The sequence below is a fragment of the Triturus cristatus genome, chromosome 5_2 (assembly GCF_964204655.1).
Source record: "Triturus cristatus chromosome 5_2, aTriCri1.1, whole genome shotgun sequence".
Lineage (NCBI taxonomy): Eukaryota > Metazoa > Chordata > Amphibia > Caudata > Salamandridae > Triturus > Triturus cristatus.
The window spans coordinates 617,562,736-617,581,008 of NC_140588.1; the positions used below are offsets into that span (position 1 = coordinate 617,562,736).

Sequence of the window (18,273 nt, forward strand, 5' to 3'; positions counted from 1 at the left end):
TCCAGCTCCTTGCGACACACAGTCCCTCAGAAGGCCCAACACAATAGCAGGTACTTCCAAAGAACTCTGGGGAGCTGGGGTGTGAAGTCTGTTGTTCCTGAGACTTCAGCAGGAGGCAAGCTCTTTTCCAAGCCCTTGGAGATCCTTCACAAGTTGAGCAAAAGTACACACAAAGTTCCTTTCTCCTCTCTTTGGCAGTAGGAAACCCCTGCAGGCCAATCCCCCAGTTTCAGGGATAGTCTCTCCTCAGTGTCTTCTTGGTTCCTCTCCTCAGCAGAGTTTTTTCTTGTTTCCCAAAGTGATCTAAATTCTTGGGATCAGGGTGCCAATACTTAGACCCCAAAATCCTTTGTCCTCTGAGGGCAGAGGGGCCTTTGCCTTGTTCAAACCGGTTCTGGTCAGTCCTGGAGCACTTTGTTTACCTGACTCCTTCTTTCCTTTCAGAGTGCAGGGCAGAGACATCAGACGCACCACAGGAGGTGGAGCCAGCATTGTGGAGGGAAGGCACCTAATCAGGTCCCAGGTGCTACTCCTCCCACCCATCTAGATGCAGATCTCTCTATTCACCACTGGGACACCTCACCCTGTCTCCTGGAATTCCCCAGCCCTGTCACTCAAACTCCAGACAGGGAATACACAGCCTAGCAGAGGCAGGTTTGAATGGTTAGACAAGAAAATGCCTACTTTCTAAAAGTGGCATTTTCAAACACAGAATGTTAAAAACAACTTCGCTAAAAGATTTATTTCAGGCATACTAAATTCGAACTTCTACCATGTTCCCTGAGTCAGTTAGGATTATAAAATGTAATAACCAAACTGCCCATTCTGGCCTATGGAGAACAGGTAGCCTTGCAATAGTGAAAAACGAAAATGGCTGTACTTCACTATTAGAACATGCCACACACTAGGGCATTTCCTACCTTATCCTTACAATGCACCCTGCATTTGGGCCTACCATAGGGGTGTCTGATATGAAGAAAAGGGAAGGTTTAGGGACTGGCAAGTGGGTGCACTTGCCCAGTCAGCATGACAGTACCAGACTGCACGCAGGCTCTGCAATGGCAGACCTTAGACACATTTTTACAGGCTGCTTCTGTGGGTGGCACAACCAGTGCTGCAAGCCCACCAGCAGTACTTGGATTTACAAGCCCTGGGCACTCCTGGTGCACTGTACTAAGGTCTTACAGGTAAACCAAACCAACCAATCATGGAATCACAAATCATACATTAATTTACAATAGGGAGCACTTGTACTGTGGCACTGGACAGCAGTGGCACAGTGCCCTGAGCACCTAACACCAGCAAAAACACATGAGGCAACAGCAAAAAATGGAAGGGAGACCCACACCAAGGTGCCAGGTCTAACACGTGTCCCCTCCAGCTGAAATGTGTGGAGAATTGCCCTACCTCCTGGGAGTTCTCATCACTAAGGCGGAAAAATCTGGACAGACCATCAGCATTGGCGTGTTCTGTACCGGGACGATGTTCCACCGTGAAATCCATCCCCTGTAGGGAAATGAACCACCTCAACAGCTTTGGATTCTCACCCCTCATCTGCATCAACCATCTAAGGGGCCTGTGGTCTGTCTGAACCCGGAAGTGAGTCCCAAACAGGTATGGTCTCAGCTTCTTCAGTGCCCAGACCAGATCAAAAGCCTCACGCTCAATAGCACTCCACCTCTGTTCCCGTGGAAGTAACCTGCTACTGATGAAGGCTACAGGTTGATCTAGGCCCTCCTCATTCATCTGTGATAGGACAGCCCCCACACCATGCTCTGACGCATCTGTTTACATTATGAACTCCTTGGAGAAGTTGGGTGCTGTGCACTTAGCAGTTTTTAAGGCCTCAAAAGCTTTCTGACAGGTGTCAGTCCAAATCACTTTCTTTGGCTGCATCCTGGAAGTCAGCGCTGTCAAGGGTGCTACAATGTTGCCATACCCCTTGACAAACCTCCTGCAGTAACCCGTGAGTCCTAAGAAGGCTCTCACCTCTGTCTGGGTTTTGGGCGGCTCCCAAGCCAGGATGGTTTCAATCTTGGGCTGCAGGGGCGCCACCTGGCCGCTCTCTACCTGGTGTCCCAAGTACACCACGGAACCCTGCCCGATCTGGCACTTACGCGCCTTGATCGTGAGGCCTGCCCTCCGCAGCGCCATCAACATTTCCCAGAGGTGGCGCAGATGTTCTTCCCGACTGGCGCTGAACACTGCGATGTCATCCAGGTAGGCAGCACTGAACGAGTCCAGTCCAGCCAACACCTGGTTGACCAACCTCTGAAAGGTGGCAGGGGCATTCTTCATCCCAAAGGGCATCACCTGGAACTGGTAGTGCCCATCTGGTGTGGAGAATGCTGACCTCTCCTTTGCCCCATCGGTCAAGGCGATTTGCCAGTACCCAGACATTAACTCAAACGTGCTGGGGTACTGTGCAGCCCCTAGCCGCTCTATGAGCTCATCAGCTCTGGGGATGGGGTGTGCATCAGTCCTGGTGACTGCATTGAGCCCTAGGTAGTCCACACAGAACCGGAGTTCGGGTGTGGCACTCGGCGCGGCAGCCTTTGGGACCAAGACCACTGGGATGGCCCAAGGACTGCTAGAGGACTCAATTACCCGTAGCGCAAGCATCTTGGAGACCTCCTCCTTGATGCAAGCCCTTACCCTGTCAGTCACTCTGTAGGGCCTTGTGCCTCACAGGTGTACAATCCCCAGTGTCCACCTCATGGACGCACCAATCAGTGACACCACGAACCAGGGAGAACAGATCAGAAAACTGTCCCAGCAGCTGGTGGCAGTCATTCTGTTGCTCAGGGGTCAGGGTGGAAGAGAGGTTGACACCATCCACTGATCCATCTTGCTCTATGGCGGACAGGAGGTTAGGAAGAGGCTCGGTCTCCTCCTCCATCCCAGCATCTGTTGCCAAGAGCATGCCCATTTGGGACCTCTCCAAGTGGGCTTCAAGTGGTTGACATGCAGGACCCTCAAGGGGTTCCTGGGAGACCTCAAGTCCACCAAGTAGGTAACTGGACTCTTGCACTCCACAACCTCAAAGGGGCCGGTCCACTTATCCTGGAGTGCACAGGGCTCCACTGGGGCCATGACCCACACCTTCTGTCCAGGCTGAAGCTCAACCAGAGTGACATTCTGGTTGTACCACCGCTTCATCTCCTCCTGGCTGGCTTCCAGACTCACCTCAGCGAGTTGTCTGAAACGCCTAGTCTGGTTCCTAAAGGCCAGCATGTAGCTATATACATCCTGGGGAGGTTTCCTGGGAGATTGCTCCCAGCCTTCTTTGACCAGACTTAGAGTTCCTCTCACGGGGTGTCCATAGAGAAGCTCAAAGGGACTGAACCCTAGAGATTTCTGTGGCACCTCATGGTAAGCAAAGAGCAGGCATGGTAAGAGGACATCCCACTTATGCCTCATAGGTTCCGCAGGACCCATTATCATGCCTTTAAGGGTTCGGTTGAACCTCTCAACCAACCTGTTTCCTTGGGGGTGGTAAGGAGTGGTGAACTTATAGGTTACACCGCACTCCTGCCACAGGGACTTCATATACTTGGAAATAAAGTTGGTACCCCGGTCAGAGACTGCCTCACGAGGGAATCCCACTCTGGAGAAAATTCCCATCAGTGCTCGTCCCACCACGGTGGCCGTCACTGTTCTCAGAGGTATGGCTTCCGGATACCGGATGGCATGGTCCACCAAGACCAGGATGAACCTGTTGCCCATGGCTGTCTTGGGGTCCAGTGGCCCCACAATGTCAATACCCACCCGTTCAAAGGGGGTGCTGACTACAGGGAATGGCTGGAGAGGAGCCTTGCGCTTCCTCCCACTCTTACCACTTGCCTAGCAAGTTTGACATGTCCTGCAGTGAGTGTCTGAACTCCTGCGCATTTGGAGCCAATAAAAATGGGTGACAAGCCTTTCAAAGGTCTTGTCCTGCCAATGGAACATCATGAGCCAGCACCAGTAGAAAGGCTCTGAAGTGCTGGGGTACCACCAGCACACAGGCTGACCCAGGCTCAGCAACCTTAGGCTCTGTATACTGGAGATCATTCTCCCAGTAGATCCAATGTGACCCCGACTGATCACCTGCTGCATGGTCTGCAGCCTGTTGCCGCAGACCCACAAGAGAAGGGCATTCTTTCTGCTCCTGGCAGAATTCCTCCCTGGAGGGTCCTCCTTCTTGCTGCCAATGGGTCAGCTCAGGCAGGTCCCCCAGTTCGGCTACCTGTTCCCCTGTAGGCTCCAGGGCATCCCCCTCAGGATCTGCTCCCACCTGGACCGTGGGAACTTCGGGGACCGGTTTCCCTGGTCCCGGGGACCCTGCCTCTACTCTTGACGGCAGGTACCTGGGCCTCCCTCTCAGGCTCCAGGTCCTCTTGAGCACCTTTACTCGCTGCCATTGACCGGGTGGTCACACACGCCCAGTCAGGCAAACCCAACATTTCTAAATGAGCACTCCGCTCCGCCTTCGCCCAAGGTGAGCTCTCCAAGTCATTCCCTAACAAACAGTCAACAGGCATGGCGGGCCTCACAGCTACCTGAAGAGTACCAGAGACCGCCCCCACTCAAAGGGAACCTGAGCTACCTTGCAGTGACTCTCTGTGTTGTCAGCGGCAACAACTGGGTAGAATGCTCCAGGGACAACCTGCCCTTGAGACACCAGGTGACACTTGACAGCTGTCACACTGGCTCCTGTATCTCTAAGAGCCTCCACTCTATGGCCATTGATGGTCACCCACTGACTGTAATTTTTAGTGTTATCGGGCAGCTGGGTCCTGGGGACCACCTCACAGTCTCCTAATGAGACAAGGGACATCTCTGCAGGACCCCACCCACCGTGGGCACCCATCTCCTCACCCAGGTCTACACTAGCCATCTGCTGGGGGGCTGCACCAGTGGGTGCTGGTTTTCCAAACAGGCGACACTTGGGTTCATTGGCAAAAATGACCCGGTTCTCCACATTTGAAGCATTTTGAGGGCCCTCTTTGAACAGGTGGACCTGTCGGGGCCCCTGATGGTTTCTGGGGGGGAGGCTGAGAACCTTTCCCTTGGTTCCCTTGGGGATTACTTTGGGGCCTCCTATGGAACTCCCTCTGTTTACCCTTGTGCCCCCCACTCTTCTTCTGGGGACCCTGCCCACTCTTGGCTGAGTCTCCCACGTGACCCTTGTGGGCCCTGGTACTGACCCAGCGGTCCGCCGCCTCAGCAAGCTTCCTAGGATTAGTCAGCCTACTATCAATCAGGTGCTGGCGTAGCTCAGGAAAACAGTTACTTGACAAGCACTCCCATGCAATTAATTCATGAAGTCCCTGAAAATCATCAACTTTGCTACCCTTCACCCAACCATCCAATGCTCTGCAGAAAAAAGTGACATATTCAACATAGGTGCTGTTTGCTATCTTTGTGCACCTCTGTCATCTCAGGGGTCAAACCATATCTAGACATCAATGCATCTTTTATGTGGGGATAGGAATTATAGACATCAGAAGGCAAGTCCAGCAGTGTGTCCCGCCCCTCACTAAGGAACCGCCCCCACAACCCCGCTCCCCAATCCTTCTCAGGGACCCGGTGGGAAGACATGGCTACCTCATAGGCCTTGAACCACTGCCCAATATCATCATTTAAAAAAAATTCCTTCACCACATCCCAAGGGATGTACACTCTGGATTCCACAGGCATTGACGGTGTGCTGCCACCAGAGGGATACATTTCTAAGCTCTTGGCTTTCAACTCCAACTCCCTCAAAACCTTTTCATGTTCAAACTGTAGCTTCTTCTCTTCTAGGGCTAACTTTCTTCTTTGCATTCCAAATTCTAACTGCCCACTTAACTTAACTTGAGCTTGGTCAGCTCCATTTCGTGCATCCTACACTCTTTTCTATCTGCCAACTCCTCTGGAGATAGACTTTTACCAGAAACACTGCTACCGGCAGGGGAAGGGGTTCTCCTTCCTCTTGGACCCACTGGCCCTTCCAGCTGCTCCTCTGCATTATCATCATCAGTGGCATTTCGTGCTTCTGCCCAGGCCCTCAGTGCCTTGTAGAACTCTGGCTTACTTTTACATCCAGTAGTGCAAGCATTACATTTCTTGCAGAAGGACTTTAGCTGTCTTACTGGGTAGCTGTCCAGTTTCTCTTCTTCCCACTCCCATTCATTCTCAACACAGACTATGGATGCTGCTTTCTCCACCATGGTTCACTTGGCAGTTCTCAAAAATAGAAAGTCTCAAAAAGAAATCTATCAACAAGTATTGGTTGGTCTGCACTCACTAAGTAGTGTTCACCGATCACTGTACATGAGTCACAAATGCAAGTCCAGAATCCTCACCGCTGACCACCAATGTTAGACTTGGGGGTCTCTAGTTGGCACAGGTATGCACTTGTGACAAATAGGGACCCTTGCCTCTAGTCAGGGTAAGGGGGTACACTCCTAAAATAACCCCTGCTCACCCCCTTGGTAGCTTGGCATGAGCAGACAGGCTTATCTCAGAGGCAGTGTGTAAAGCATTTGTGAACACATACAGTAACCAAGTGACAACACTACAGATGGACACCACACAGGTATTCTTTTTGTAGATTTTCCACAATACCATTAAACGACAAAAATACACAATACTGTTACTTTAGATGGTAGAATTTTGCTTAGTTCTCTTTAGCTCTTAAATGCAACACTTTAAGTCAATGTACCTTTTAGATGTGACACGCAGGGCAACAAAAGTGTTGCAACGATATTGATGCGTTGAAGATTTTGGTGCAAAGAAATAAAGACGTGAAGATCTTCCAGATGCGGCATGCTTCTCCGATGTTGCAAGAAGACTCAAATCGATGCTTCAACTGCAGCGGCGACACACTTTACGCGATGCGACGACAGCGGCCTTGGCAGCGACACTCTCCTCTGACGTTGCGAGACGCTTCCGCTCGATGCGATGCTGCAGCGGCGAAATACCTTTACGCGATGCGACGTCAACAGCTCCGATGGCGGCATTCTTCTCCGTGGATGTGAGGCGCTTTTCTTGATGCGGTGCAATGCCACAACTACGATGGCTGCGATGGCGACATGCATCTTCCTCGATGCGAGACTCTTCTCTTGATGAGGTGCAATGCATCAGCTACGATGGCTGTGATGCCCGACACGCTTCTTCGACGTTGCAAGACCCTTCCTGGATGATGCAAGACGCTTTCGCTCGATTCGACAGCTGCAGCGGCGACACACTTTACGCGATGCGACGACAACAGCTCCGACGGCATCACGCTTCTCCTTCTTGAGTCGCTCTTCCAACTCCTTGCGACACGCAGTCCCTCAGAAGGCCCAACACAGCAGCAGGCACTTCCAAATAACTCTGAGGAGCTGGGGGGTGAAGTCTGTTGTTCCTGAGACTTCAGCAGGAGGCAAGCTCTTGGAGATCCTTCACAAGTTGAGCAAAAGTACACACAAAGTTCCTTTCTCCTCTCTTTGGCAGTAGGCAACCCCTGCAGGCCAATCCCCCAGTTTCAGGGATATTCTCTCCTCAGTTTCTTCTTGGTTCCTCTCCTCAGCAGAGTTTCTTCTTGTTTTCCAAAGTGATCTAAATTCTTGGGATCAGGATCCCAATACTTATACCCCAAAATCCTTTGTCCTCTGAGGGCGGAGGGGCCTTTGCCTTGTTCAAACCGGTTCTGGTCAGTCCTGGAGCACTTTGCTTACCTGACTCCTTCTCTCCTTTCAGAGTGCAGGGCAGAGACATCAGACGCACCACAGGAGGTGGAGCCAGCATTGTGGAGGGAAGGCACAGACCTATTCAGGTCCCAGGTGCTACTCCTCCCACCCATCTAGATGCAGATCTCTCTATTCACCACTGGGATACCTCACCCTGTCTCCTGGAATTCCCCAGCCCTGTCACTCAAACTCCAGACAGGGAATACACAGCCTAGCAGAGGCAGGTTTGAATGGTTAGACAAGAAAATGCCTACTTTCTAAAAGCAGGCTCGAAATGCATTGGGTATTTTTACAACGGGTCAACTTTAAGATTGTGATTGGATTGTGATTAATTCGTGTACTTATGTACAAAGCCTGGATTGGCATACATTTGGTATCTGAAAAGTCGAATAAAGATTGCGAATTCAATTACACTGTCTCCGCTGTGATGAAGAGAAAGAGAGTACGGTCTTAATATTGGAATTGAAAAAGAAAAGGTTATGTTTACAAGAGTCTACATCAGAACACTGGATTAATGAAATTTATTTGCGGGACTGATTCCCACTTTATTGCAGTGCGACAGTGAGGGCGCAAGATGGGTGCCCTTTTCCTGTATACTTTTGTATTAACTGTGGTTGTGGCGATCCACGGACACTGTTCGCACGCACCTACAAACAAGATTTTGAGCCTAGTTTACTAAAAGAAGGGAAGGAGTGCATGCTCCATCACATTTTTCTGCTTCGCAATATATCGCCTCACGGAGCTGATACACCCTATTTGAACAAAGAGAGTCTTAAAACAAGAGAAATGGGACGAATAATGAGTTTGTCACCGTGGAGACAGTAGAAATGGAGTTGAGCCAATCAACATCATCGAATATTTAACGTGAACAGCGATTAGTCACAGTCATTTCATGAGATCGATATAATAGGGAGTTTTGATATTCTTTGATGTTTATATTTTTTTAGCCAGCCGATTTAATAATTTGCAGCATTTGTACACATAAGCATTTTTTAATGACACGCAAAACCTTTTTCAGCATTTTATTTGTTCATATTGGGTGGTTTTAACAATTTGTTTGTTAATAGATAGTCCACGGGTTTTGGTTATATTTTGATGGGAAAGGGTGCCGTTTGCTGGTTTGTTTTGATGTTAAAGAGTAGAAGAGAAGGAACGTGGGTCATCTAAACGTGGAAGAGGGAGGTGCATTATGGGATTGAGAGTATTTGACAAAGATAAGTCGGAAACTGATTGCAGCTGGTAGAGAACGGTCACGTGGCGATAGGTTAGTTAGACAAAGCGCGCATACTTAAGAGTGAGAGCGAGTGTTATTTAGGTTAACAGCCGGGTAGCAGGAGGAATGAGCACAGTTATGGTGAACAGCACGAGGAGTTGAGCGTTGATGGGAACCGTTTTTTGAAAGGTACAAATCAGGGACATGACGAAAGATAGAACAGAAATGGGGGAGGAAAAGGTCTGCAACAGATGGGAGGAACACGGGAAGGGCACGGGCTGTTTGATGGTAGGATGTCGTTACAAAGGGATTTATGAGTTTATGTACATACTGTTTTTTGATCATGTGGTAAAACTGTTCATTTTATTTGTTTCAGTATCCCCTGACGAAGAGCCAAGCAGGCTCGAAATGCATTGGGTATTTTTACAACGGGTCAACTTTAAGATTGTGATTGGATTGTGATTAATTCGTGTACTTATGTACAAAGCCTGGATTGGCATACATTTGGTATCTGAAAAGTCGAATAAAGATTGCGAATTCAATTACACTGTCTCCGCTGTGATGAAGAGAACGAGAGTACGGTCTTAATATTGGAATTGAAAAAGAAAAGGTTATGTTTACAAGAGTCCACATCAGAACACTGGATTAATGAAATTTATTTGCGGGACTGATTCCCACTTTATTGCAGTGCGACAGTGAGGGCGCAAGATGGGTGCCCTTTTCCTGTATACTTTCTAAAAGTGGCATTTTCAATAACAGAATGTTAAAAACAACTTCACTAAAAGATGTATTTTATCATTCTGAGTTCAGGCATGCTAAATTCGAATTTCTACTGTGTTCCCTGAGTCAGTTAGGATTATAAAATGTAATGAACAAACTGCCCATTCTGGCCTATGGAGAACAGGTAGCCCTGCAATAGTGAAAAACGAAAATGGCTGTACTTCACTATTAGAACATGCCACACACACCAAGGCATGTCCTACCTTATCCTTACAATGCACCCTGCCCTTGGGCCTACCACACTGGTGTCTGATATGAAGAAAAGGGAAGGTTTAGGGACTGGCAAGTGGGTGCACTTGCCCAGTCAGCATGACAGTACCAGACTTCACGCAGACTCTGCAATGGCAGACCTTAGATACATTTTTACAGGCTGCTTCTGTGGATGGCACAACCAGTGCTGCAAGCCCACCAGCAGTATTTGAATTTACAAGCCCTGGGCACTCCTGGTGCACTGTACTAGGGTCTGACAGGTAAACCAAACCAATCAATCATGGAATCACAAATCATACATTAATTTACAATAGGGAGAACTTGCATTGTGGCACTGGACAGCAGTGGCACAGTGCCCTGAGCAACTAACACCAGCAAAAACACATGAGGCAACAGCGATAAATGGAAGGGAGACCCACGCCAAGGTGCAAGGTCTAACATTCACTTTGAGGCTTTTCTTGCATACAGTGGGTGAAATCTCTCTGGAAAGCACCATATAGCTGCAATATTCACAATCAGACCCATAATCCAGACGCATTGGTAACTTCTGTTACTGGCACCATCAGGATTATTGTGTCACTTATAATAAGAGCTAAGTGGACTTGAATGGGCTGGAGAAGCATATGCCTATGCACATAAGCACAAGAAGTGTCAACGTGTTAATTGTCAAGCTAGCAAGCTAGCAGTCAACTCTAAAAAGATTAGTAAAAATCTGGTCCTAGTCTTGATTTCTTGGGTCTCACCTAACATGAGTTGAAAAAACATTGTATGGTTTTGCTTCAGTATTTTTTGCTGCTTTTCAATGGGAAAGGGGCAAAAAGCAGCTCTGAGAGCCTTCCTCTGCTACTCTTCTGCAAATGGCTGAGGAAGGAGACAAGAGTCATGCAATCTACATGATGATGCATGTGCACCTAGCAAGCACTTCTGTTGTCTTTCAGTGAAGGGGAAATATGTGTTGTGGAGGATGACTTGGCCTAGCCTGTGACTCTAAAACACTGATGAGGAGGGTGAGGAAAGTTCCCTTACCTTCCCTCTAGCCCCAGATTCTCCAATTCAGCCATTTGTTTGATTGATGTCCAATGCTTCGTGCCATCCTCCAGATATCGTCAGCCCTTATTACAGGGCCGAATCACCAACATTTTCCACTGGGTTTGCATCACAAAAGTGATACAAATCAACAAAAAATGTTTATTTGGAATTTATTTCCCGGAGAAACGCGTTTTGCCTGAAAGCGCTTTGCGTTACTTAGCATCAGGGTAGAGTTCCATGGGAAGTACATGTGCATTCCTATGAAACCATCCACAGGTTTTGATGCAAAGCCCTATCTACTTACAATAGTAGACAGGGTTTTCCCCCAAAAAGTAGCACCTCTTTGAGATTGTTGTTAACTTGGAATAATGCTTTTATTTCTACAAAGTTTTCCAACTTTTCATATACGCTGCACGGTATAGCATACATCCAAAATAGGACACGTTTAAAAGTTTGTCTAGGCACAGAATTTTGTACAATACAATACAAAACCTATGCTAGACATCACATGCACCCTTTTGCACTATGGTGCAAGGGTGTTTTTGTTGTGCCAGGCAGCCTTATTGTGCACCAGTGCTAGGGAGAGAGCAGGATAGTGCCATATCTTAGTAGATAAGGCGCTTTCCTGCTCTCTCACTCTCACTCAACTTTGGTTGCTGCGCTGCGTGACATCCTTCTAATAACGTGAGTGCAAGCAGGCAACGAACTTTTCCACGGTATACACAATTATATTCTTTAGCCATCTACTGCAAACACAATATTTTCAGCATTTTCCACTACAATAGAATGCCTGTACTTAAAATTATTTAAAAATATTGGCATTCCCGTTTCAACCTCCAATACCTCTTCAACTCAAACTGTTGTGTCAATTTTTTGTTGCTATTAGAATGCCTTCTCTTTCCTTCACAGACACAAGTTTATTTTTCCTGTAGTTGTGAAAAAAGTATTCGAATTAGTAACTAGAGCCAGTCACTGACTAGTCATGTGTTAGCATTTGATTTCAAACTTTTAAGTCTGAAATAAGAAACATTGGTAAAATATTACTTTTTTCAGTATAACTGCACCTTGTCTTCATCCGATTCATTTCCCCAGGGCATTTGACTAAGGTCACTTAGGTAAATCAGAGTGCTGTATTTATCATCTATGTTACTTTATTTTGCTGCAGTGATCCGACACACTAACAGCTCAGTGCAGAAGTATCACCCGAATTTTTGGATTGATGGACAGTACCTCTGCTGTGGTCAGACATCGAAGAATGCCATTGGGTGCCAGCTGCTGTCGAGCAGCAATGGAAGTAGGTCTCATTCTACAGATTTACTTTTCATTTCAATTATTTATCTCCTTTCCTACCAGTTTGTTATCTTCAAAACTGTTGCTACTTCTCTTTTACGTTTCTTCTTGTGCTTCCTTTCTTCTGCCTCACTGCCTTTCATCTTCTCTTACACACCTCTGGTGGCGCGGCAGGCACAAAAACGGGCGAGACAGGCAAGGCAATGTTTAGATACCAACTCTCCCGAACACTGAGTCAAACTGGAATCGGGCTGCCTGACTTCAAAATGGGGCCTGCTGAGGACATAATGCCTCGTGATAACTCCTTGCCATCTCAACAGCTAGTCCCTCTACATTAGCGGCGGGAGGTGTCCCCTATTCGAGCTTTCGGCAGTCTATAGTCCTGTCGCACTACGGATAAACTGGGGCATAAAGCCTCACTGTTTCACACATCCGCAACTACTCATCGTTTGTGAATAATGCTGATGCCCCTTATCCCATCACTCATCACCCCCTTCGCTACCTCTTCCCTCCCTCACTCTCTTTGTATCTCCCCTAGTCCTTTCCTCTCTCCCCTGAATTTCTCTCCCCTTGCCTGCTTTTTTCCCTATGCCTGAGCCATGCTTCTGTAACTCATATATATATATATATGTAAATATGTAATATATAATTGTCCAAGCCTAATCACTGTTAAAATGTAATCCTGAGTGATTTTACTATTTGTATATTTAGAACTCTAATCACTAGTATATGTAGTAAACCTTTGTACTTACTACCATTCCTATGTGATTTTAGAGTTTATCCGTTTGTATCTCTTCCTTGTGTGACTTTACAACTTGTATATTTGCAATTTTCTTTTCACTTCTGTTTGTATCTCTTCCTTGAGTGACTTTACAACTTGTACATTTGCTTTTTTTCCTGTTTGTATCTCTTCCCTGAGTGACTTTACAACTTGTACATTTGCAATATTTTTCTGTTTGTATCTCTTATGTAACTCACGTAATCCAAAGTCCTTATGTAACGCAACAGGTTTTTTTGTAAAGCGCTCTGACACCTTCAGGCCTCCGGGTAATGTTCGCGCTATACCAAATCACATTAAATAAATAAATAAAACCTCTAATTTGCATTAGTTTTCATGTACATCAGCCTTCTCTCGTCATTACCTTACTTGTTTCTTAACCTCTGATTACATATTAAGTCTTCCTGTGTAAACTATGCCACTGTAATTGTTGGTTCCATAACGCGACCAGGCACAATACCTTCATTACTTACTTACAATCCACAGCACAATTATATTTCGACTGTATTCCAAACCATGTTTATTTGCTCTTTCATATATTTTCCATAAAGACCAACATTTCTTTGCCCATAGACTGAGGGTCAGTGATTGAAGTGCATAAAGAAAAGTATGGAAAATATGTTTCTGAGTACAATGGGGGTGGGGTCAGCGGTGTGAGGGCGGGGGCAGAGACAGCTATAAGGAACAAAATATTCTATAACTATTTTGTTGGCCTTTCACAAACAGGTAATTGCATATAAAATATAAAGCACATACCTTAAATAAAAAATAAATGCAACATAAAAATATCTGTGAGAAATGCATTTTTCTGATTGGAAAGCCCAGGTGGTTAGTAGAATCGCTTTAGCTGTCTATGGGGTTAACAGGGTGGTTTGATTTGAATCCTGGTGGGTTCACGGGGGAACTAGTGACTTTATTTATAGTGCTGAGAGATCCAAGCCTGTGACAGAAAAAATGTGTTACACACAGCATAGGAGAGGTTTCACACAGTAGAGCCTGTCACAAAACGTGCAAAAACATTTTGCTTAAAGGTTTACAGTCCTTTAAACAGTTATGTTTTTAGTTATATGCCTGCTGTACCTAGTACAGGTTTCTGTTAAAATTATAAATTCCAGAATCTAGATTAAGCAATTGCACACATTCACATTTCTTTCAGGTAGTAGGGACCCTGGAGAGAAGGTATGTTTCTTCTTTAGTATAATAACCAGGAGCATAACCCACTGGAGGCTCTGCGGCATAAGGGGGGTGGGGGCAGCCTTTCAAGGGCCCCCTAACCCATCAGGGGGCATCCATTTGGACTAAGGCCAATGAATATCTGTGAGCTATGGGTGACTCAGGGGCCCCTCTTCACGTTCTGTGTGGGGTCGGGGGTCTTAATTGTTGCGTTACTCCATTGATAATAACAGAGACTTTGTAAGATTTTTAGTCTGTATTTTTGTTCTGCGCTACATGAGGCCCAGAATTCCCCTATCACAAATAACATTTGTTCTAGATAATTGGATCTGGTTTAGAGTCTACTGTGCAAAATGAGACATAACAAGGTCTTCTGGTTTTTGTAAACACTAGAGGTAAATTGGGTTGTTAAATCTGATTAATGTCGCATGAGGTACTTCAACATGAAGATAACCTTGGCACTCTGATCAATTCAATATTGTTTCATAGATAGTTCACAAATCAATTTCGACAAGCAGAAAACAATTTTTTTGACTTGTTGTTCAATTTAATATAAAATATGGAACATACAAGTTTAGCAATGTACTAGAAAGCAAAGAATTTCGTTAAAATTAAATTTCACAAATGGAGGGCACAATAATCCTCCTGTAGGACGTTGGACCGGCAGCCGACACGTGTTTCGTTACAAAGTAACTTTTTCAAGGCTTAAATGAATATTGAATATGGCTCAGAATTATTCCATACGTGTTCAAGGTCTTCCAATTAAAAGATAACCATTTGTCTATTAGTCTGTTTGATATTTCTTGCCCGGAACGGAAGTGATGGCACACACTTTCAGTGAATCCAAATAGTTGTCTTCAGAGGCTAAGATGGGTTGTGTCTTATCGTATCGTATGACAACACAAATTTCTATACGTTAATTTTGATAGATGAAGAAAAAGGGCTTTGATATGCCCCTGTCCGTGCGAAGTACCGCTGTATGTAGGGACCGTCCCGAGAAGGTCATCATTTAAGCCTTGAAAAAGTTACTTTGTAACAAAACCCGTGTCGGCTGCCGGTCCAACGCCCTACAGGAGGATTATTGATTTGTGCCCTCCATTTGTGAAATATTATGTTATCGAAATTCTTTGCTTTCTAGTACACTGCTAAACTTGTATGTTCCATATTTTATATTAAATTGAACAAGTCAAAAATTGTTTTCTGCTTGTCAAAATTGATTTGTGAACTATCTATGAAACAATATTGAATTGATCAGAGTGCGAGGTTATCTTCATGTTTGACATTTACACAAGGTTTTTTTAGGACCACAGTGGATTGACACTTTAGGTAGTGGGGTGGAGGCTTCTAACCTTGAGGGGCACCAATACTATAAAGTTCACATTGAATGCATACAAAGAATGATGTGCTACCAGTGAGACCACCGCTACCGTTTGTAAATATTGAGCATGAGGTACGTCTTTGTGCATTCTGCTGAAAAAGTGACCTTTTCTAATGATGCTAACGTGGAATTTTAAAAGGTAATGTGGAAGGTAGCTAACTTCATTGAAGAGGCAATAAAACTAAGAAGGCTAAAGAGAAGTCACTTTGAGACATCTTTAGGCCTTTGTGTTTTTCTTTCTCTCTTCTTGCTTATTAATGCTTCCTCTTTTTTTTGTTCTCACCAACAGACAGCTTCCTGAGACCTCATGTTACCAATACAGTACAACCTACATACATACATACATACATAAAGTTTTTTAAACCCTTTTGCGCAGAAGTATAGACTCAAGCCAACTTACCACATAGAACCAGGAAAGCGGGTGGAGAGTTACCCATGAACCACCTAAACATTACATGAGGATGGTGCCTTCTGGGTAACAATCTGTCCTGTGAGACTTCCCTGGAATATTTGATGTTAGTAGGTCTAAAACCTCTTCACCATGAACAGACACCCTTAAGAATGCACAACGAGAATATGTTTACATATTTTATTAAAGGCATCGTCGTACCGTAGAGCATAAAATGTGCATAGTTGTAACTATAAAAATGAATAAACAGTGGTAATGAAAACCATTAATAAACAGTATGTTGAAAGGAATTGCAACATTGTAACTGTGGTTCGAAATTCCGACTTCTCTTGCACGAAAAGAAGGGGTCTATCTCTATCCTTCAACCTATTCTTTCTTGCCTCTAACTAAGCCCTCTTAGCACCAAAGGGCCTGGGAAAGTTTCTACAGTGGTGTAAGAAATTTAATTATAATTTGGGCAGAATATAAAGCCTGCGCAAGTAATAGGCCCACAATTGTCTCCTTACTGGGAGCCAAGTACTCCATTTTAGCGCTTCATCTTCATTCCAGGATGGAGAAGCAGAGCGGTTTCAAGACCTACAAAGGGGAGGTGGGGTGGGCTTTGTCTTTGAAAATGGAAAAGTATATTTATTACATGCACACCACTAAATACTATGCATTCATTTACAAATATATTTAGCTTAAGTAGATGGAAAATACCTTGGGCGACATTCTAAGATCGCTTTTGACCCCTAGTGGGTCATGACCCCCAAAATCACCATACAGCCCCACCTATACCAGATACAACATCACAATATAGAGCGGTGTCATTTTAAATAAAACAGGTCTATAGGCTTTGTCCAGGGGTGACCACATCAGTATATAAGGCAAACCTATCGGCTTCGCCATGGAGTAACCTCATATACAAAGCAAGCCTGCTGGCTTTGTCAAAGAGTAACCACATGTTAGGATTCAACATTAAAATTAATAGAAGTCAATTACACGCTTGACGTCCTCAAGAAGATGTGTTTTGGATACAGTTTTCTGAAATGGATTGGCCTGCTCTACAGAGATGAGATTGCTAAAGTAAAGTCAGGAGGGATCCTGTCAAGTAGTCACACTGCTCTTTGCAATAGCGATGGAACCTTTAGTGATCCAACTGTGCAACGCAATGCAACCTTGGGCAATGCAGGGGGGCGTGGTGGCCCATGTGGTATCCCTATATGCAGATGATGCTCTGGTATAGTTGTTCCAACCATGGGAATCAGTCCCTCATTTGCTGCGACAGTAAGAGGAGTTTGCAACAATATCGTGCTTATGTATAAATAGGCAAGAGTCTACTATTACCTTTAGTGGGCCTTAGGGAAGCTGCACAGCAGGATCTAACTGAACTGTGCTTTAAATGGAGCAAACCAAGTTCCGCTGCTTGGCCATAGGGGGGGTCACACACGGTGGCGCTGCAGTATGAATGCAACCTGGGCAGAGCATTAATGGGATTGGAGTCATCTGTAAGGTTCTGAAACACCCTCACGCTCTCTCATGGGAAGAGTGGCACTGGAGAAAATTTTATTGTGCCTCATTGCCTATACCTGTTACAAAATTCCATGTACCCTGTGTGCAAGCCTGTTTCCTTAGAGATTGATAAATCATTGATCCGGCTAATCTGGGCAGAAAAAAGGAACAGAGTGCACATAGAAGTCCTGAAATTAGACAAAGAACAGAGAGAACTGGGTTTACCAGACTTGGAATTTTGCTATATGGCCCTGCAGCTGCAGCAAGCCTCAAGGTGGTGTACGGAGGGCCTAAATTGAGACACTAGGTGCCTAGGAGAGGCTGTTCCAGACGGAATGTTACCATTCTACTTAATGAGGAGGAACATCAACTCCCGGGCATGCTACGAGCAATTAAGCAAGTGGCTGCTGCGTGGGACACATTAGTTTAAAGGGTATTGAAGAAGCCACCCTTTTGCAGGTCAATACCAATTGAGTGGTTGCAACAGTTCTGCGGCATACGGGTACTCAATGTCGTTGGCTAGGTGGATAGAGAGAGGGTGCCCCACAATGGGGGACATTTACCCGGCTGATCAATTCATAACATTTGAGGAGATGCCATCAAACTTGGGGCTGGACAGTTCCTACAATTTGCGAATTTGGCACACACTCCTGGGAAGATCTGGTCAATCAATCAACCAATCATGGGTTTGTTAAGCAAGACTACTCACCAGTAAGGGTCTCAAGGCACTGGGGTGTAGGGGAGGTGCAGGATCCTGTCCATCAATGAGGAGGTGTATCGAAGAGCCATGTTTTGAGGTCTCTCGTGAAGATGGGAGGTGATGTT

At 45.7% G+C, this 18,273-nt stretch overlaps 1 protein-coding gene across 2 annotated transcripts in view; it reads left to right on the plus strand.

The window, feature by feature from the left end:
* Nucleotides 1–18,273, plus strand: part of BTK (Bruton tyrosine kinase) — a 555,678-nt gene that overhangs the window by 312,611 nt on the left and 224,794 nt on the right. For both annotated transcript variants that reach the window (XM_085607704.1, XM_085607705.1), the window contains exon 6: nt 12,095–12,223. In XM_085607704.1, the coding sequence (XP_085463830.1) occupies nt 12,095–12,223 (129 nt within the window). The remainder of the gene's footprint in view (nt 1–12,094; nt 12,224–18,273) is intronic.